The 22,428-nt window shown below is 34.1% G+C and overlaps 1 protein-coding gene across 2 annotated transcripts in view; it reads left to right on the plus strand.

The window, feature by feature from the left end:
• Nucleotides 1–22,428, plus strand: part of SEMA3A (semaphorin 3A) — a 461,493-nt gene that overhangs the window by 428,609 nt on the left and 10,456 nt on the right. For both annotated transcript variants that reach the window (XM_024559089.4, XM_053925978.2), the window contains 3 exons: nt 7,928–7,969; nt 12,399–12,556; nt 15,989–16,056. In XM_024559089.4, coding sequence (XP_024414857.2) covers nt 7,928–7,969; nt 12,399–12,556; nt 15,989–16,056 — 268 coding nt within the window. The remainder of the gene's footprint in view (nt 1–7,927; nt 7,970–12,398; nt 12,557–15,988; nt 16,057–22,428) is intronic.

The raw sequence follows: 22,428 nt of genomic DNA on the forward strand, positions 1-22,428 counted from the left end.
AGATTTTGTAATCAGTGGTAGCACATTTTGTATGGATTCCTAATGTACACATTTAAGAAATGTACGATACTTGTCCCTTCTTCCTGAATCACAGAAGGCCCAGGTAAATTTATATAGGATTGGGGTAGAGGCAGGAGGATATGGGTTGACCTGAGAGTGTTCGGCTAAAGTAATGTAACGTTTACCACAATGTTCTTTTTTTCCTTCGGAAAGCTAGCTAATAGGAAAAGTTTGAATTGAAGCACATCTTGGCAGAAATTATTTATGATACGGCAGGGAAGTAGATGCCTATGAAAGGTGTTATTTCAATTTGTTGATAAAATACTAGAGCAATCTATAAGACCGCAAAGTAAACTGGGATTAGAGGACTTTTGGGGACGGAATGAGAAAATGGTGGATGTAGTCTTACAGCTCATGATTATCTCATTTAGTCTCCGTGTGTCTCAGTTAGTTTATCTATAAAATGAAGCATCTGAATAGATATTTCAGTTGCTTAATTGTAAACAAAGTTTCCCCAAGACTTTTCTTAGCCTCATGTTTCTAAACCAGTTTATGAACCTTATTGGGCTCTTGCTCACTAGTCAGTACTATTTTGAAGAAAAGAAGAAGTACAATATGGCAAGATCCTGGCATATATTCATTCGATCGAAATTATGACTAACACTGAAGCAGTAACTGATAAACCTTGCCACGGGCACCTGGTAGTAACAACTAGCACTGCTCCTGTGAAAAGAGTGTAGGCTCTTCAGTCCTATCTACATGGCACTTCCATTAGGAACATTTGCATTATCCCTCTGAGGTTTCCCATCAGTACAACAGCGAGAAGAACGCATAGTTCACAAGGAGGGGAAAAGAATTGAAGATACTATATGTAAAACATCCAGGACAGTCTAGGTACTGTGCTCAAAATTTTATTGCTAATTTAATATTATTATTTCAATTTAGCTACACTGAAAATAAGCCACCTGTCCAGTAGCATTTTCTACTAACTGTTGGTATGTCTTTAAAATAATAAAATCATCATAACTATATTATGATTTTTAACAATCAGATAGTTGGGCTTTATTTTATTTATGTCTGGTATAAGGTGACGACTAATCCCTACTGTTCACTAAGCCCCATTTTAGTGTTTACACACTGAGAGTTTAACCTACGTATTCAAAACTACAGTTATCCAAGCAGACTGGGTTAGCAATACTGAGTCCATCCAGAGTTAGCAAACGATTGTGGGCACTGAAGGGTAGATCAATAAATCGTGGTGTTGTGTCCATTGTTGTGTCTTTCAGCACCTAAAATATGTTTTCAACCAACATTTATTAAATAGATGAAGGGATCGGTATTGATGAAAAAATGGAATATGAGAAAGTACAGATAGTCTCCCTCAGGAAGATCATGGTAAAGTGAGGTGCCAAAGAACGAGGAAGAGAAACTGGGAACAGCAACAAGTTACACTGCTGGTTATATCCCATGTTACTCTCTAGTAGAAAAAAATGCCAGTTCTTTATACTGAAAATTAATATTGCCATCAGTGGTGCATATGAAGTTATAGGAGATACTGAAACATTATGCTAACGTAAGAATTCCTTAACTATTTTTATAATTTGTACTTACAGATTCATCATGGTTCATTTTATATTTCTCTTCAGTTGTTATATATTACTTTTTAAGTTTTATTTACTAATTCACTGTTATTAATTAACAAATTAATAACTTACTAATATTAAGAGTGAATTAATGATTCATTGTGCTGACTATGAATCTGGCACAGTACTAAGTTTTGGTGCTTCAGAGTTGAACACAATAAACATGGTCCCTGACCTTACACAGCTTACAGATTCATATGTGTTTTCCCTCATAGTTTTAAGGACTTAATTTATCATCCATTACTACAATTAACTTTTCCCTTGTGGAATTGTAAAAAGTTATATCATGCTATTTTATTTCTTTTCTATTTTTACCTATAATTTTAATATTTTTTAAGATTAATTTATTTTTAGAGAGAGGGGAAGAGAGGGGGAAAGAGAGGGAGAGAAACATCAATGTGTGGTCACCTCTCACATGCCCCCTACTGGGGACCTGGCCTGTAACCCAGGCATGTGCCCTGACTGGGAATCAAACCAGTGACCCTTTGATTCTCAGGCTGGCACTCAGCCACTGGGCCACACCAGCCAGGGTATCATGCCATTTTTAAATTAAAGTCTTCTATTATTTAATTATGTTCTGGGATTTTATGAATTGAAACATGCATAATTTTGCATTAGTGGTGTATCTAGCTAATTTTTATTCCCCATATCTCTGGAATTTTAAATTTACATTTTTCATGTTAGCTACACTCTTTCATACATTAATAAAAATTTTTGTTTAATAAGATATTCATTTATGGTGATCTTAAATGACTTGTAAAAACATCTTTTGAGGTTGCAAGCACAAATATTTCATACCTATTAGATTTTGTTAGTGTGTTGCAGTTTCTAGAGAAATATACAACTGAACTTCACTTATGATTACATTTAAATGGCATTTGTGTAATTTTTAAGAGTCACTAGAGAGTTCCTTTATCAGTCTCTAACAGTTAGATACAAGCGATCAATACTGTACTGGCATAGAAATATTGTTCATGAGCTTATTTTGTAAAAAGGACTGATTGCAACTTAGAACACATCTCTTTCCATGGATAAATGTTCCAGTTTGCTCCTACATTCTCTGCTATGCATTACTGTCATTTTTATTTCTTTGGTCCTCAAGTGGACAAAACATATTTGGGCAGAGTTTAGAGAAATATTTACTCTCAACATTCTGTTCTATCAGGCAAAGTTCATACATATATTGTGGTCTAGCAATTGGAGTATTTCACTGTCAAACTTTGTTTAATTTTGCAATGGGAGAAAAAACACAATACGTTAGAGCAGTTGCTATATACAATGAAAAAACAAAGAAATGTTACAATCTTTATATTTCTATATGAGCCTTGCAGTTCATTTCATTTAACATAAATAAAAGTACTAAATCTGACCTGGATTGTATGGCTCAGTGGATTGAGTGCCGGCCTGTGAAACAAAGGGTTGCTGGTTCGATTCCCAGTCAGGGCACATGCCTGGGTTGTGGGCCAGGTCCCCAGTATGGAGCAAGCGAGAGCCAACCACACACTGATGTTTCTCTCCCTCTCTTTCTCCCTCCCTTTCCCTCTCTAAAAGTAAATAAGTTAAAAAGATTCTTAAAGTGTTAACCTGAGCATTACGGTGATGTGACCAGGTAAATAGACGAGGAACACATTTAGGATCAATGGAAATATCTGATACTTTTGGATTTTAAAAAGAAAGACACTTAATGTCAACCAACCAGTTAATTTTACCATATTATCTCCAGGAGACCATGTTCATTACATGCCCTTGCTAGACTGAATAACCAAATCTCATATAAAATCCTGAGTTAGAGCCAGTGCTATGCCCATTACCACCTTGAGGGTTTTAGGAAAACACCCTGGCTATTCACAGAACATTCCAGTGGTTTCAGTTATATCCAAGATACTTTAATTTGAGTGAAACCAAATCCCAATCAGAATACAGAAAAAAACATTCTTCTGTAATAAAAATTTCCACTTTAGAGTAAAATTTTAATAGGTAATAAGAAGTGAAATAAAATTGGCATTGTTATAGGAGTCTAGAAATGACTTTAAATTGCCATTATATATTCAAAATGGTATTAAAATACTAAGACAAACTTAATTCAAATATTATTGTAATCATAAACTGATATTTAAATCATATTTACTATGTGACCTTGAACATGTTGGGTACAGTCAGTTGATCCTCAACTTCTTCAGTTCCTAATTTTTTAATGTTTTTTAATTAAAATTACTAGTAAATAGTAGCTATTGTTAACTAGTTATTCAAACAAAAGTCTCTTAAAATGCTTGAAAGTTCCACATATATATCTTGTTAAAAATATTAAAAGTATATAAAAGCCAGACATGTGTTGATTTTTACTTTACTCCATGTGGGATTGTGTTTCCAGTTCAAATAGCACTTTACTTTTGAGACAGTGGAGTATTTACATCGAGTTGCAGTACATTTAGTGTGGTGGGTTTTAGTTATAGTCCTGTTGACTGCAAAGCATTGCAAGGCAGTTACATCAATAACACAAACACTTTAAACCAAATTCATGCAACATTCCATCAACAGCAGAGCAAGTGAATGAAAGAGTTTAATTTTCATTCCAATGTAAAATGAAATTGATGCTTTCCAAAACCCAGATTATTAACTAATTCTAAAGGAGCGCCCATGAGCTTCGCATCTAGGGAGCAGCGTCAGATTGTATTGAGATCAGCAGGTTGAAAAGCTGTGTGAGTGCAAAAGTGTAAAAAGGATTAAGTTAAAATATCTGAAAAATATAATAAATTAGAATCAGAAAATCTTGAAAAGATTCTAATTACTTAAATACCAATTGTATTTGCAAGTGAATCTGCTTGCATGAAAAAATGCTTATAAAGCTCTATCTGCTTTAAGTGGAAATTATATTTACCACAAGTTATTTCTCAGAAAAATACATAGCTTCTTTAAATGTATGCCATCTTAATATATTACCTATTAATTCAACCACAGGCAGTATATAGTATACCTTTTATTCCAAACTGTAATTAATTTTCTAGTCTAAAAAATAAATATGGTTCTTTTAATTAAGGGATTCTAAGATCTAAATTTAATAATGTTGAAATCATAGTGTGACGTAATGTGAGTTTGGTGCGGATTGGGGTTAGTTTTGTTTTACAATTTATGTATGAGGTAATTAATTCATTTTCATCTACCTTGTAGATATTTAATTAAATGACTGTGAAATGTATGAATAGTAATCAGTTTCCTTTTTAAATAGTTTCACTTAAATTCTTCAAAGAACTTAGATACATATAACTTTCACTTCAGTCATACTAAGCTGTTAATAATTCTCTAAGAAGCACTTTTCTTGCACCTTGACTATAAAATACATTTTATGAAAGCCTGCTTGAAGTTACCTGCTTACATAATAACCTAATCATTTCTCATGTAAGCTTTTTGGATTGAAAGAAATTGCCATGGAAAATTTTCTTAACTCTTCTAAATTCTCTGTTTGGGTTCATTGATTCCAATATTATATAAAACTAAATAAATTAGTCATCTTTGTCTTTAAGGTAAAAATCATTGAGGAATTGTCCCCTGATTTTTGTGATTTGATGCTTCTAAAGATTGTATCTCTTCATAGAGAAAATTGATAGACATTACTCTTATCATAGCTGTCTTTATGATTTATAATTCCCACAAAACATTTTTAAATGTTATTAATTTAAACTATGAAAATGGGGAACTATGGAAAAATCTCTATATTATCCCAATTAAATTAAATTACATGCCACATTATTTTTCTCATTTGTTTCAAGAAGATTATCTTAAATTTGTTAAGAAAACCTGGTGGTCAGCTCACAATCTGAAGTGGAAATGTGTAGTTTTGTAGTACCTAGTGGGGTAATTTAAACCACAAGAGTGTATGAGCTCTCCAGGAAAAAAAAATGTGGCATCCAAAGGAGAGTGGACAGGATTCAGCAAGGGAAAGCTGACATGTGAGGAACAGCTAGAGCTTGAAAAGACTCTTTAAAAAAGCTAAAAATAAAGAATCAATAAAGAATTCCAAGGCATACGGAAATTTACTATAGGAAGCAGTCAAGAAGAACTAAGTGGTCAATAGTGCCATATAAAACAAAGTCCAGAAATAATAATATAGACTTGAATTTGTCCATTCAGCAATACACTTCTTTGGTGATTTCTGCCTCTGATTATGGTAGGCAACCTCTCTACAGTAAGGGTTAGACTCAGTGGGCTGAGGGATGAATGGCACTAAATAGGAAATGAACAAAAAAAACAGTGAGTCTAGAACATTTATAATATATTCAAAGAAATTCCAGCTAAGCTTGAAGGACTAAGGACTTTTAAAATGATAAGTGCCTTTATCTCAGATACAAATGCAGTGGAAGGAACAGACTATACTGGCCAAAGTAGAAGAGATAGGAGAGAAAAGGGAAAATTGGTAGAGCATTCATTCATTCATTTACTGTTGCATTCATTCATTCAACAAATACTGATGGAGAATTTCTAAATGCCAGGAACAGTCCCGGGTGCTAGGGATATGGCAGTGAAAATACCAAAAAATACCTGTCCTAAATTTGCCCCCTCCTCACATCCTATCAGCCTGCCTTAATCCCCCCCGTGTGTCTTCCACTTTCCGACAGCAGGCGAAAGGGCAAACAAGAGTCACAACTGGGAGACTTAGCATCCCTGTGGGCACCCACTGAGTAATGGGATGAATGAATACTTTTCCTGGTACAAGCCTCAGTGGACAGTTGCCCACTATTTGCAATGCAGTCATTGCCCACTATTCTCAGATTTCCCCTCAGTGGTGACTTCAATGGCACGTCCTTTCATTGCCTTTCCCTCCTTCCTCTCAATTCTTAGTTCCTTACTCTTGCTCTCCACATGCAGATAAAAGCCGCCTGGGGACTCTGCTCTGGGACATTGAGGGGAACTCATAAGATACAAGATAAATTATATGTATATACTTCCAGGTAATGATTAAGCATAAAGCATAAAGAGAAAAACTAAAGCAAGAAAAGGATATGGGTGTGTGTGTGTGTGTGTGTAGAAAGAGAGAAAGAGCACATTTGCAAACATGCTTTATATTTATTAATTCAATCTTCTCAACCATCCTGAGGATGGTGCCATCGTACTTATTATTTAGATGAGAAAACTGAATTGCAAAGAGGTTATGTAACTCTAATACCACACTTCCGGCCAGGTTTGAGTTACTATTTATATCCATACCGTTTGGCACCAAAGTCTACCTTTTCACACTTTGTTTAGGGCTCAGATTCAGCCACCTATAAAGTAATGCCTTTGAAAATGATTTTCTTACCTAAGCCTCATTCTCCTTAGCCACCTCCGAAACCCCTAAGCAATCTCCTTCTTAGTTGTGTTTGTTATTGGTGAAAGATATGAAGGAGCATAGTTCAGTGAAAGTGAACCAAGAGGAATAGGCTAATGAGTTCAGGTGAAGAGCATTCTGGTGGTCTGAGTTCACCAAAGAACAGTACTTATTAGCGCTAACTCTACGTGTTCATGATAGGCTTCAGTAGAACACGTAACAGTGTTTTCATCCCAGCTGAGCCCACACAGCCCTCAAAGACTGGAAACTAGCCTAATGCTATCAGCTCCTCATCGGTGTTATTAGGAGTTGGCCTGCCACTCAGCAGGCCGCAGTGTTTGCCAGATAAAGATACATATTTTCACAGAATGCCGACATCAGACATGTCCACTCTGAAAATGTGATGAATCAAGAGAAATGCAAGACCTTTCTATAATTATGTCAGAACACAGACAAGAATATAAACATTGTTGAAACCATAAAAAATGACCAAATTGCTACTTTTTTCCAACCACTGATTTATCTTCACTCTGTTCTTCCCTCCTTCTAAGTAAGATTGATAAAGATACTTAACTATAGAATTATCTGTGCTTTTTGATAGCTTCTAATGCAGAGCAAACCCTCATTTCCTTGAACCCTCTATTAAATCACTTTTCCCAAGCTCAAAAGATGTAAGTTTTTTCCAACACTTACTGAGCATTTCCATGGTCTCTCTTACTGCAATGAGCAATAAACGCAACTTGATCAACTACAGGTGTGTTCCTAATGGTCTCTGCCTGGGGGATATTAACACACTCTTATTGTCTGTTCTACACATTTAACACTTATCTAAGCAATTTCTTTCATGCTTCTTATTTCCTAATTATGTTGCTTCTTATGAGCACTGATGTTTCCTCTCTGACAACTTATGTTTCTGTTCTGTGTTAATTAATTAATGACTTTATAATTGACCAAAGGTTTACATTTTCTTTTTCTTCTTTAGGAGCCAACTACTATTTTAAGAATGGAGATTTCCAGTAAGCAGGTACTTTCATTATGTATTTAAATCAGTACTCTACATTTTGTTAATTTTGTGTTTCAAATAAGTACATACTTTATGATCCATCAAATTTTACAGATTTATTAACAATTGTTCAAACAAAGAGAAAAGAATGGTCTTATAATAAGCTAGTAAAATGAAAATTAAAGATATTTTATTGCCCCCACGTTTTGACCAATTTCATGTATGCTCTATAAAAATATTTCTGAGATTATTATTTGTTGTAAATTTTCAGTTATAACATTTTTAGTCATTGTAATATAATTTACTCAATAATTCTTTTCATCTCTCTATCTGTCCTTTAAAATTAATAGTGGTGAATATTTGAGAATACAAGTTTATAATTTCATTTGCATGTATAATCAAAATACATTTTATAGGCTAATAAAATTATGTACTGGATTATATGTGTTTGGAGAATTTGACTTTAAAGGTAATTTTTCAGTAGTATTATATTCTAGAGAAAACATTTAGTTTGGCTAAATATGAAGGCAAAACAGAAAAATGGCCATAGCCAAATGATGTCATTATACTCCATGAATTCACAGGTTATGGGTGCATGTTAATAGGCTTTCCATTCATATTGAATTAATCCTTTGGCAAGACATTTGAAAACAAGTGACTTCTAAATGCTAAATGACATGTACAAAACAAATATAATTTTAACTTCTAAGAAATGTATCTTTTCCTCATAAATGTCATCTGATCATTCTATCCAATACATAACTGGTAACTATATTTTTAAAAAAGATTTGACATCGAGTTGAATTAATACTTATTAAATAACCCTGTAGGAAGTACAACAGAAGATAGCAGGGAGCCCCTTCCTCACTGCAGTGAGCACTTACAAATCCCAAATTGTTTAATAGGAGAATCGTTTGGCTAATCTTATCTCTGACTGTGCATTACCCCGTGTACAAGACACTAAAATAATGGCAGTAAAACTCAGTGTATATCCGTTCCACACATACATGGCAAAGTAGATCGATAACTCCAAGATGTTTACAGAAACTCAGAGTGCAGATATTATAGACCTGATACTGTTATCCTACACTTCATAAGTATGTGTTCACCTGCTTTTATAATCTAAAAATTATCAAATGTTGGCAAGAAAACCTAGGGATTTCCAGGATGAAAGTGAGACTGGGATACTCTCTCTTGTAATGATTTGTTATTTACTCTCTGCTGGGTTTCATTACTAGTCTTAATTACAGTATATCTATCTAGTATTATAAAACATTTTTTTTTGTTTAAAAAATGTTAAAGCTGCCCTGACTGGTGTGGCTCAGTGTATTGAGTGCCAGCTTGCAAACCAAAGGGTCACCAGTTTGATTCCCAGTTTGGGCCATTCCTGGATTGCAGGTCAGGTCCCCAGTAGGGGGCACATGAGAGGCAAACACACATTGATGTTTCTCTCTCTCTCTTTCTCCCTCCCTTCCCCTCTCTCTAAAAATAAATAAAATCTTAGAGAAAAGATTAAAAAATATAAAGCTATCTTAGGAATTGACTATTAAATGTAACACATTTCCCAAAAAGCAGTATGTCCCTTTAAAATGCCAAAATAGAAGACAATGTCTCTAGGCTTTATTTTCAAATAGTGAGAATTTCATTTCATGAAGATGTGACTCAATTTGTTCAATGCTCATGGAAATTTGAAAAGTGAGGCAATAGTTTCAATAGGGACAAGCAGTACTGCAACTAATTTTCTGGATAAATAGACTCATCTCCTGCTTTATGACCTGCAACTTGTTAAGAAGGATAGTGAGAAAGCCTACGGTGATGTTAAATTGGGCAGAAAAAGCACATCATTCACTTGCTAGCAACTGGATTATGCTCAATGGTGCCTGCAAACCTCCCCTGTATTTCATTTAGATAGCATAATCGGTTTTGCAAATCACTACCAGTACTGCAGAAAAATTGTAAAATATAAGTTAGCCATTGGGTTGCATTTAATTTTTGGCATTTTATAAACTTTAGGTTTCCATTACAATAATTTCAGCTGCCATATTTGGGGTTTTCTATTCTTCCTGTGTATTTTTTCTCTGTTTTTCTCTTAAAGGGATAGTACAGATTTAAATATTAGATAATAGCAACTCTTTATACTCAAATATCATATTTTTAAAAATGTATAACTATGAATTTTGCTCATGTTTCTTAAAGGCTAATGGACATAGAGATTTTTTTATTAAGTATGACAAACTCAATCAATAGCTTTTTAAATAGTAATGACCATGATATATAGTTTAGCATGTCCATATTCTCCAATGCCAACTGTACTTCAGGCAATTGCTACCCCACTTAAATAATGAACATTGAGATTGCTTTCAATACAATCTAAGATTATCATTTTTAAATGATGCTTTTTGAAAGAGAAAAATAGAGGATAAGAGTGGGGAAAAGAAGGGGGAAAGTTCCTCCCATTAATTAAGTTTCCTGTGAATATTTTTCAAATTATGGTCTACTCTTAATGCATACTATAGATGCTTTAAGAAAGGTACAATTTAATCTAATTGTCTCTCAACAAAAAACTGAGAGACAATACTTCATCTTTTCCTCCCAAGGACTTTATCATTTCTTAATTTGCCATGGCTTGTGTCATCTTTCAATATACAGTAATAAAATATGAATACTATAAAAATTGGTCAGCCATAATATATGCTCTATACTAGACTAAACTATGATATACTATAGTTTTCACTTACTGGAATGGAATGAGCAACATTTATCAGGATAACTGCTTCTATCGTGGTTTATTTTTTACTGTGTCACTTTTTTCCCTTAGTTCCCTTTCTTGTATTAAGATAAAAGTTAGTTGGTTAGCTTGAAGCACAGAATTACTTTCTGTATAGGTAGTCCTTATACCCTTAATAATTTAATTCTAATAGATATTTCAGTTTTTATTCAACTTGCTTATTCATATATATATAGTCTATCTTTGAAACTCTTTTGGAAATACAATTGCATTGATGTCCACTGCTGACACTCAGGCAATTTTTAATATTTAGAAGAGCATGCATGGCTCAGAAACCATCTTTTGTGTGACTTATTTTTATTTACATTGTTGAGAAATTAAAATACACTTTTAAGATCTTTCCCATGCAAAATGTTACATGTTTCAGTATTTACACAGCTTTTTAAAAAATATTGATTAATTTATTGCTTGATTGATTAAAAGAGAGGAAAGGAGGGAGAAAGAGAGGAAGAGAAACAAAGATCAGTTGCCTCTCCCACACCCCCAGCTGGGTACCTGGCCCACAACCCAGGCATGTGCCTTGGCTGGGAATCAAACCAGCGACCTTTCACTTTGCAGGCCAAGCAGCTGAACCACACTGCTCAGGGCAGTATTTACGCAGTATTCATTCAAGCCTTTAGTGCAAGGAAGGGGAGCTATGACACCAATTACAGTAAATGCGGATAAACAGAAAATAATTATATTTCTATTTCATATCATGTTTAGATAAATTTGCAGCTGATATGCTAGGTTGGTTCAACTTTGTTAAAGGCATTTTTTACACTGTACTGAAATCCTGAATTAGTTGCTACTAGAAAGTTTTTCCCCCTATATCTGACTTATTGGGTAACTCTAAACACATGGAGGACAATGGCATTGTAGAACATTTTATCTGGATGCATATTTTAAAAATGTAGTTAAACATGCCCATTTTGTGGGTAAGTCTTAGCAATATTATGTGACTGCCTCAAGATCACACACAGAGTTAACGTAGGGCAAGACCTAGAAAGCAGGTACTCCCATGCCCATTACAGCGCTGCTTCACAATGCCTGAGCTTTTGGTTTAAGCTCAGCACCAGCACCGGCCAGCACGACCTTTCGAATGAGAAGTAAGTTAGTGGTTTTGTTGAAGGTAGTCTTCCTGGAGGTAGTGCAAGCACCACACAGCTGGTGTCGGGCAAAATGTCTCCCAGACACAAGCCCTGAAACCCCACAGTAGGCAGCGTACAGTAGGGCAGCCAGGAGTCAGAAGCAAATGATCCCTGCCTCAGGAACTCAAGGCAAGTAACCTGCTTACTCAGAATCATGAACAGTAGAATCCAACACAAACAAGTATTAAGAAAAAAAAAACTGGAAGTTTGAACATTACATTGCTCAGTGTCTTCCTGTTTTAATTTTTTTCATTTCAGTGTAATTGACATATTCGGTACTTATCACTACCTTCCTTATCTTCCCTTGGTTTTACACTTATAAACTACACCTGTTTCAGTCAAATATTTAAATTTTCATCTTGCTCATTTTAAGTTGTCACATTATCTGTCAGGCCTTTAAAGAAACTATCAATAATGAGACTTTTTAAATGCACGAATATGAAGTTATCATTATTATGTATAAACTTTATTAAGAAAGAAGAGATTTGAAAAACAAGATAGTTTTTGCTGTAACAGCAAACTCTTTCTGCAGCAACAGCTCTACGTTGGTTCCATGGTGGGGGTGGCCCAGCTCCCCCTGCACCGATGCGATGTTTACGGGAAAGCCTGCGCCGAGTGCTGCCTAGCCCGAGACCCCTACTGTGCCTGGGATGGCTCTTCCTGCTCTCGCTACTTTCCTACTGCAAAGAGGTAGGAAAGGCATTGAGAATAAACACAAATGTTTGCTATTTATTGAACCTGATTCTATTTTTGAAACAGCTTCCTTCATATAAGTGTACCAACATTTTCAATGAATAAAAAGAGGTTTAGACATTTTCCTCTTTTCCTTTAATAGTCAAAATCATCAGAAAAATGTATAATAGGGTAGTTGGGTTCTATCATATAAGGGACACATGTAATGGGACGTACTTTTAATAAATTACTGAGGGAAATCTGAAGCGTCACAATAATACATTGAATGTTTATACTTGGAAATTATAAAGTTTTACAGGTTCATTTTACACAGGGGAAAACTGAGGGTAAAAGTCACAGACAGAATGTAGGCTGAGCCTTGTACTTTTTGATGAAAACGCTCTTTTGTTAAAAAAAAAAAAAGAAAAAAAAACTTCTTCAGTTTTTATCCAGCAACATTTCATCCTGGTTCTAAATTTTAATACAGCAATCCATGTCCTTGGATGAACAGAAAATTCTCAAAGGAAAGAATTTATTTACCTTTAGAGTCTTAGAGGGTACACAGGGGCCCAATTATAAAAAGTTTAAAAGAATTGTTTCTAGGTTTGAAGGTATCACATTTTTATATAGTATCAATTAACTATACATCTTTATTTGACCCAAATATATCTTTTTTTGACCACCCCCAAATGTAAAGGCTACTATATTATCATAGTATCATCATGTATTTGCAGTATTTGAATTTCAAATATAAAACTACATTAAAAAATACCTCTATTTCTCAATCTGTATATATGTAATATACAAATATTTTAAGCATATTCTTGATAATACTACTTAAAATATTTTTTAGGTCATGCTTGAATAAAATCTGCTCAAGTATGCCTAGAAGTTATTTTTAAAATATATTTACATATAATATAACTGTAAGTCGCCATCTGGGAGATTGAATGTATTAGGAACAGTCATTTGATCATTTGTGTTTGGTGTTAAATTAAAGAGGCTCAGTTATACTTCAGGAAACTCTTAGCACAATCTGACAGTTGTATACAAACTTGTTTTACTTTTGCTTTAAATTTTTTTTCTTACTTTTAGAAAATCATTATCTCAACATGTTCTCTACCACTTATGGCTGCCTTTCTCTGTTGATATTTACCACTGTTTAAAACACAAGGAATGATAGATGAAAGTAATATACAATACCTTGCTAACAAAACCAAAGGTTAACAGTACACATAAACTTACGCACATAAAATTATTGAAATATAAAATAGAAATCAGCATTATTAAGCAACTGCATTTTAGGAGAAATAAATTTTATTATCATAGTTAATGTTTTATAAGAAGCTATAGCAGAGATATTTTTCATTGCTAGTGAGGTATAGTCTACAATATTTGGTTTATTTTAAATGTTGGGAAAATATTAGGGGAAAAAATAACCCTAATATCTACTAAAATCTGTTGATTGTACACTTTAGATAATATTGACATAGAGTGGTAAATTATCAATAAATTTGTCATATAATCAGTCCATATGAATTAAAACCTATATTGTTATCTTGTTAATAATATTGAATGAAAATTTAGTATTAGGCTATTCCATTTAATAAATATAATTTTCTTAAAACTTTAACATTCAGAAATGAGATGACATGTTTGTATCATTTATATACACCTATTGGTTTAATTGGAAGTTTAAATTAAAAAAAAAGTCAGTGTGGAGATAATGTGTTATTGATTAAAGAAACTACAGATAGTTTAATAAATAAAAATGTGCACATTTTATAGCAATCAAATTAAATATTTGATTAAAATTGTATGATTCTTTAAATCAGTTAGTTCTATGAGAATTTTAATATTCAAATAGTGTGAATTCATGTTTGAACTAAAATTGAATATTATTTCCTTTCCATGTGTGAGTGTATCATATTGCCTAATTTAGTAATACTCCATTCTAATTTAAAGCTAATTTTAATAAGAAGGATTAAAACTATAACTACAGCTATCATATGTTAAAAAGCTGGGTATTATTATATACTTGAAATGTGTTTATTGCATACCTACAATCCACAATTGAAGGAATTATTATTAAAAAATTTTGGTGTGCTTTGCAGATTTTACTTAATCCAGCTTCGTGTGTCTTTGAAAAGGATATTTAGAGACCTCATATTTATATATCCTTTGTAATGGCATTTTTCAAAGCTTAAAATGCAGTAAAAAAAATGCCTTCCCAAGTGTTTGTGGTTCGTGTTTCACAAGTTCTCTTGTTGGCTCAATTTTGAAATGTGCAACATCTGTTGACAGTCTCACCAATTCTACAAATAGGAATCTATAAATACTCTGGACTTCTAAATTTATGAATACAGTAACAAATTCCATGTTTGCAATTCTCAGTGGCCTTTGTGAGAGCTCTTTTCAGGGACGGTAACTAACTTTGCAGAAAGACAATACCCACTGAAAGAGACACAGAAAACAGTTGGACGAGTGTCCCCAATCTTTTCCAGTCTGTTACACACAGCCAATCTCCATTTTAGCCTTGTTCTGGAACCACACATCTTGTTCGCTCCACTGTGGCTAGAGCCAACCTCCGTCTTCCCCGTCAGGGGTTAGCTTAAGTGCAGGCAGGACACCCACTAACGTAATCTGAGCAGTAGAAGGAAGGAGAAACTCATTTAGATTTTTATAGCAAATTTGGCATTTCTTTTAGAGGTAAGTTCATTGTCTTCTCTCTCACCTGACTCTGACAGAAGGAGGCCTTGCTCCTCAATATTTGTTCTTGAATTTCTTCTTTTACTCACTGCATAAGTCAATCAATTTTAAATCACAGCCCTGTGATCTTAAAAGAAATGTTTTGTCTTAAAAAGGTTGATAATAGCAACCATAAAAGAAAACTTTAAGCTAACTTAACAATAGAATTGATAGTCTTAATGCTTTTAAACTTAACAAAAGTCAATTTAAGAAACTATGTATATATGTTAAGAGAAAGAGAACGTTCATGTGAATTTCAATTTTCAAGCTTACTCCCTCATGAGTGAGCAGAAAAAAAAATTGTCTGTTTAAGAAGAAATGGGTTGCTATTCTATATTTTGTGATTTTCACTGAGAATCAAAACTTAAGATGTTAAAAATTTAGGAGTTTCTAGATGTTAGATTCTTAGTGATTCATATCCAGTAGCAAAACAAAACAAAGACTGAATTTTCTGTTACCGAGGCCTTTGAAAGACTTCTAATGCATTGTTAACACATTCGCATACTGTTTGCCATTTTGATCATCTTGGAGACAGCTCTCACAGGTATAATAAGCTGCTCTTAAAAAATCTTTTAGTTGGACATAGATGATCTCTTTCAATATACTCCTAGAGTCTTTGATTTTTGATTCATATTAATTCTTATGACAAATTCCCAAGAGGGACTAGAGATTCAATAATACCTTTTAAATGAATTGTTTTAGACGCACAAGACGACAAGATATAAGACATGGAGACCCACTAACTCACTGTTCAGACTTACAACACCATGGTAAGTTACATTTTTCATCTTTTAACCTGCTACCACCAGGATAAAACCACAAGAAATAGTGCAAATTCACACACAGGCAGGGCACACACCTCTCCTGCAATACTTATGGAAATGCAGCTGAAGAGAAAGAAAATCAAAGAGAAAGGAAATTCTAAAGAACACAAGTAAATGAATTATGTCTTATTACTACAGGTATGATAAATTAAAGACTTTAAACCCTTATGAGACTCAAAGTTCAACTTTCTCATATTAACAGCAACAAAAAAAGCCAGTTTAAGTACATGCTTTCATATATAGTAGCAACCTGAGAGTAATAGGTAAGTATATGTATTTAAATATACCAAAGAAGAAAGTGTATTTTTTAAAGATTTTATGTATTTATTTTTAGAGAGAGGGAAAGGGAGGGAGAAGGAAAGGGAGAGGAACATCAGTGTGTGGTTGCCTCTCATGCTCCCCCTACTGGGGACCTGGCCTGTAACCCAGGCATATGCCCTGACTAGGAATCGAACTGGTGACCCTTTGGTTCTCAAGCCCACACTCAATCCACTGAGCTACATCAGCCATGCAAAGCATTCATCAATATGCTGATGATATAGGCCCAATATATTGTTACTGGTTATCCTAGTCAAGTGGAAGATAATTCCAATGTCTTCATGCTAATTTACTAGTATTATATTCTATTGAACTGGGGAGTTTAGACTAAGTTCATTTTATGCCTGCTAAAGATGTCAAGGCCTATTTAATATTAAAATGCTTCTTTAATGCTGAAATACCAAGCAAGCCTCAGTTAAAATGGAGTAAAATTATAGTATAGCTTACCCCTGTGCTGCAGCCCTTTACAAAAATAATAATGAAGCTCTGCTTCCCTCTGCTGGTGAAACTGATCAATGACATCACTATTAATGAATAATTCATAGTTAAAAATAGCTGAAATGTAAAATGTAAGCATTTTACATGTAGCTGAGCATAATTATCATATTAACTTTTTTCGTGCCTTTTACATTCATCCTAAAGGAAGGTCTAATATTTGTATCAGTTAACTTGAATTTGATCCACTAATTCTGAATGTAGAATACCCGTGTTTCATGAATGTTACGAAAGAAAGCACACTGCACAAGTAGCACTCTAGCATGTATTCCAAATCTAGTTCCTCTTCTGAAGGCCGCATCCTCTGTTAGGTATCCCGTATGTACCGGTGTCTGATTCATGACCAGTCACAGGGGTGTTTGGAGGAGGCCGGTATCAGGAGACAGGTGGTCATGAATTCAGCCTATATTTTGGATCTGTTATGCTTGGAAATTTTCTTGCCAAGGACTTTCCTATCTGTTATTGTTCTTATTATAAAGAAAAAAGATGCCACTATTTTAGAGCAAATGTTATAAATTTTTGTTTGTACAGATATAGTACCTTATTGACTTACAGTCTTTAAATTTTCAAATGACATAACATTTACTATTCCATTCATCTATTTCATGTAAAAATGTTGAATTATGATAAGCACGTTTAAGCTATGCAGTCTTATGAGTTATTAATTCATTGTATTAAAGAATCTATTTCCTGAGCTATGAAGAAGCTAATAATAATAACGGGAAACAAAAGAAATAAGATGATGTAATAGAGCTCACTTTTAATCCGACTTTAATGTCCATATGAGTATGGATCTTGTCATTTTTCTCTTTCTTATATCTCGAGGGCTATAACAGATGCAATATCATGTATATCATGGTAATAAATATCATATAGATATTTAATAAATATTTGTTAAATTAATCAAAATACTACAAGCTGTAGTATAGCCAATAATTGTTTCATTTTTCCAGTAGAAATCTGAATTAAATAACATCCATTCTTTTTTGTCTATATTATTTAAGTCATATGTTATTAATATCATCATAATTAGAAATGGGATGTCCTTAGAAATATAAGTCAACCAATTAACTAATAAATAATTATTATACACCACTGTATGTAGGATACTATGCTGTATTTTGAGGATTGCTAGGGAATTTTATATATAAGTATATATATATATTTATATTTTACTAATAATCAATTTTTAATAAAATACAGTATGGCATTTCACAATTTTAAACCAATATAGTTTTTAATGAAATTTTACTGACACATCCATTTGTTTAGCTATCCAGGTACTTATTAGCCCCAGTTGGTATTTTTTAATTACATATATACTGGAATTATGAGTGTATACACAAGGAAAACTGACCAAAAACCTATTTATTTTTTAAGTTAAACTGAATAAATTATTGTTGTTGACTATTGATGACTAAGCCTGAAAGTGCTTCAGATTTTAAAGTTGTGTTTACTGAAGTTAGTTAGTGAAAGCCTGTAAAAATTGGTAATGTGGAATTGCTTAGTATACAAAGTAAAAGGAACACGAGTCAAGGTCTCCCTGATTCTTCTATCAGAAGCAACATTGTAGGGACAAGGAACCGCTGCGGTTCGGTGTTACTGGATTGTGTGTGTGTGTGTGTGTGGTGTGTGTGTGTGTGAACAGTCCTAAGCAGATGCTTGTGATACACGGGAGGAAATGGTAAAGTACTCTGAGGAGCTCTGCAGCAGTGAAGCATTCCTTTTTTGAAGGCCTCTTGATTCCTTGTCTGCTTGTTTGATAATTGACCAAACATAAAAACTAGACATCAAAGTTTATAGTAAATTTTAAATGGTTGGAAACTAAGTCAGGCATACCCATCTGGCAGGCTGAGGCTTACCACTGGGAATCAGTAAATTATTTTGGAATAGGTACTATCAATACTTGAAAGTAAAATGGGCAGAAATCCAGAACTCAGCCCTATTAAGTCATGTATGTTGTCTTGCTAATGTCACATCTCACATGGAATAAAATATCTGTGCTCATATGGAAACATATAAAGATATGAGATGTTTTCACAGAAAGCTGCTAAGCAACTTGAAGCCAAATTATACACTTCAGGACAATCAGTTCCAGCTGTAATGGTAAACATATTTTGTAGCACTCCATATTTTACATATCCTGAGGTTTTAATAGAGAGACTATATAAAATAATTCAGAATTAAGTGGAAGGAATTGTACTCTCGATGAAACCCTTAACACTCACTCAGCGCCCTGTGCCCTCTGTGCAAAGACAGCGCTGATGGTGAGCTGCCTTCGGTGAGGCAGACAGATCCAGTTCCCCTTGCCCTGATCCAGGACGCTCTCCGCTGTCACTGGTGGCCATTCACCTCGGGAAATTTTAGTCTAAAAGCCTAAATATATATGCGCTGCCAGATCGTCTTGTCTTTCCACTCACACCTCATACAGAATGCTAAAGACAAACCTCAGGGTTTTGCAACATGTTTCCTTCTTTAAAATAACTGTTGCATACAGAACTGGAGCTGCCCTGACTACATTCAACAGCATAAGTATCTGAGTCAATTTACCTTTAAAATTTACCTCCCATGTCCCCTTCCTTACCAAGCAAAAATGAGTCATACTATGATCTACAGATCCAGAGAAGAAAAACCTCTACTGTAACTTTATTTTTTAATTTTACATCTTAGATTTTTGAGTCTTTACAGTATTTGATACCCCAACTTCTAGCTGAATGTCATCATTGAATTTCACTTTGTAATGGTTCTCTTGGCTGTTCTGCATACGTGTATCTCCTGTCCAGCATCCCATAGTAAAACATCCACAGAATTCAGTCTTCCTAATTATCCCGACAACTGGATCAATTTATGTCTTTCTTGGCATCAAAATTTCGTAAAATATCTTTTGCAGTGTCGTTTTTATGGTCTGCAGAGTTGTAAATTTAGTATTTTGCAGCAATGCTAGCCTGGTCTATGCTTTGGCTTCTTTTGTACATGTAGGAAAATCCAGCTATGAATCTGAGCACTTAGCCCCAAAGGAAGCCTCCAGATTTGATAGATGAGTATGATGTCAGCCTTACAAAAAAACCTCTAACTTTAATAAATTACCAAATTGTATCAAGTCTAAGATGTCACTGAATGTAAGATACACCATTATTTTATGCACTGCTTAAAACAAACACAAAAACAAAAACACCTGCCCAAGATGGGCAGTCTAGTAGATGCTCCCAGTGGCACACCAGGACGCAATATGCTTCTGCATTAGCATGAAGGCAAAACAAATCCCCATGCAAAAGATAGCAAGGAAATGTCCTTGTTTCAACCATAATTATGAGTAGTGAAAAGGGAGGGGATACTCTTTGAACCACAGGGTGGTACTCATCAAGGTTTATTTTTCTTTAAGATTTTATTTATTTATTTTTAGAGAGAGGGGAAGGGAGAGGAGAAAGAGAAGGAGAGGAACATCACCATCAATCATTTGGCTCACACCCCCAACCTGGCCTGCAACCCAGGCATGCTCCCTGCCTGGGCATCCAACCAGCACCGTTCTGGTTTGCAGGATGATGCCCAATCCACACCAGTCGTGGGTCGGTTTACTTTCTGAAACCACCAACAGGGAAGACCAAAAACGGTATCAGCTTAGTAGGTTCTCATGTGTGTTACAGAAGAACAAATTTTTTCCCAAACAGAGCAATTTCAGCTCAGATCAAGAGCAACTGCCACATGCATTCTGATATCAGAGATGTTAAAATATGAAGAAGTATGCGTCTAGAATGAACTCCCTACAGTATTATCTTCTGTAGCTTTTGTAAACCCTTTTTGAAACTTTTTTCACTGCAGATAGTCAATCACCACAATAAACATCCTCTGATAGTACCTTGGGCTAATAATCCCATTATTATAGTATATGTGTGCAAAACATGCATATACATCTGAATAACAATGTTGAAATAGTTTATGTCATCCTTGTTCTTTATTAAAGTTTTTAAATATGTCATCAGAGATCACCTGTTTCTACACATATAATCTAACCATTGTAAGTGGGAACATTTTAGGACTTTTGTATTTTTTTAATTTCTAAAACTTATAAGAAGAACATATTAAAGTGGAAGATTTTTTTTCATTATTATTTAGGAAGTTTTTTGCCTTAGCAAATGGGTATTTTTCATCATCTCCTATCATACCTCTTGGGGAAAAGGAAATTAAACGTCAAAGTCCATGCTTCATGTTTTCTAAAAGTAAACATTCCTATGATAATTTTACTCTGGCCTATGAATTATGTGTCTTCTTGATAAAACGTTTGCTATAATATTATGAAAATAATACATATCAGATGTTTGATATAGATTAAGTTAACATTACAGTAGATGTCTTCATATGGTGTTGCTTTTTAACTAACCAAGTTTTGGCCTGCTCTATGCTAAGAAGCATTGCAGACTCCGGCATCTCAAGATATTAAGCACAGTACTAAGTACAACTATTCAGATGGCTTCATAGTAATTTCCTAATACCTCAGTTTTATTTTCATATTTTAACTTAATAAATCTCTAAGAAACAAGCTGCTAGTGACTATCTCTGAAACAATAATTACTTATGAACAATAAAATTAAAGTGCCCTGGTCACATCCTTCTGTGATTTTTTTTCATCTACCTATCCATATACCAACAAGAACATTTTCAACACAAATCCACAGGAATCAGTGGATTCAAGGAAGATTGGAAACTACTTGAATTATAAAATTTTAAATGCTGTATGCTGGTTGATAAGTATTCCCCAGCACCAGAGACAGATCTTAATTTAGAGCATAAATCAAAGTAATTTGAAATTTAAACTTTATTTCAAGTAGATAAGTTTGTAACTTTAAACTGTCTCTAAAGTTTCATTAATTGAGTCTTTTTTTGTACTTGACAAATAGATGTATTGAGCACATAGATTTAATATGTGCATATGTGTTCATTTCTGGGTGCACACATGCATACAAACTAACATTCAAACAACATTTACAAGGAAACTAGTTGGTGTGAGCATCATATAAAACATTGGAGAAGCACTGTACGAAGCATTATCTTGATAAATAAACACACAACACACGGTCCCTGCTGTATAGCTTATACAGACTACAGAATTTAAGTGCACTACAGTATAGGAAATCAAATCAACTGTTAGCCATCTTAGTAGTCAGATCCAAGAATATGGATGTTGAAAGGAATGACATTTTTGTCCTCGATTTTAGTTGTAAATATTTTATGTCTTACCAAGAGTTTTTGATCATCCATAAAATGCCAAACTTTTTAGCTACTGCAACTTAAAAAATACAATTCATCCACCTTAAGCCAAATTAAAATATTTTCTACTGAAAAAGTGCCTCCTCTATTTCTGGAGAAAATCGTGTAGAATCTAGTAAGAGAAATCTAAGTAATGATGTTTAACCAAAGAAGTGCATATCCGCAATGTTCTATGTCACCAGGGTTTCTGGGCAATGCTTCTTTCCCTTCCTTGCTTGGCCTTTGGCAGTAAATATTATT

This window comes from Desmodus rotundus, chromosome 6, assembly GCF_022682495.2.
Source record: "Desmodus rotundus isolate HL8 chromosome 6, HLdesRot8A.1, whole genome shotgun sequence".
NCBI lineage: Eukaryota > Metazoa > Chordata > Mammalia > Chiroptera > Phyllostomidae > Desmodus > Desmodus rotundus.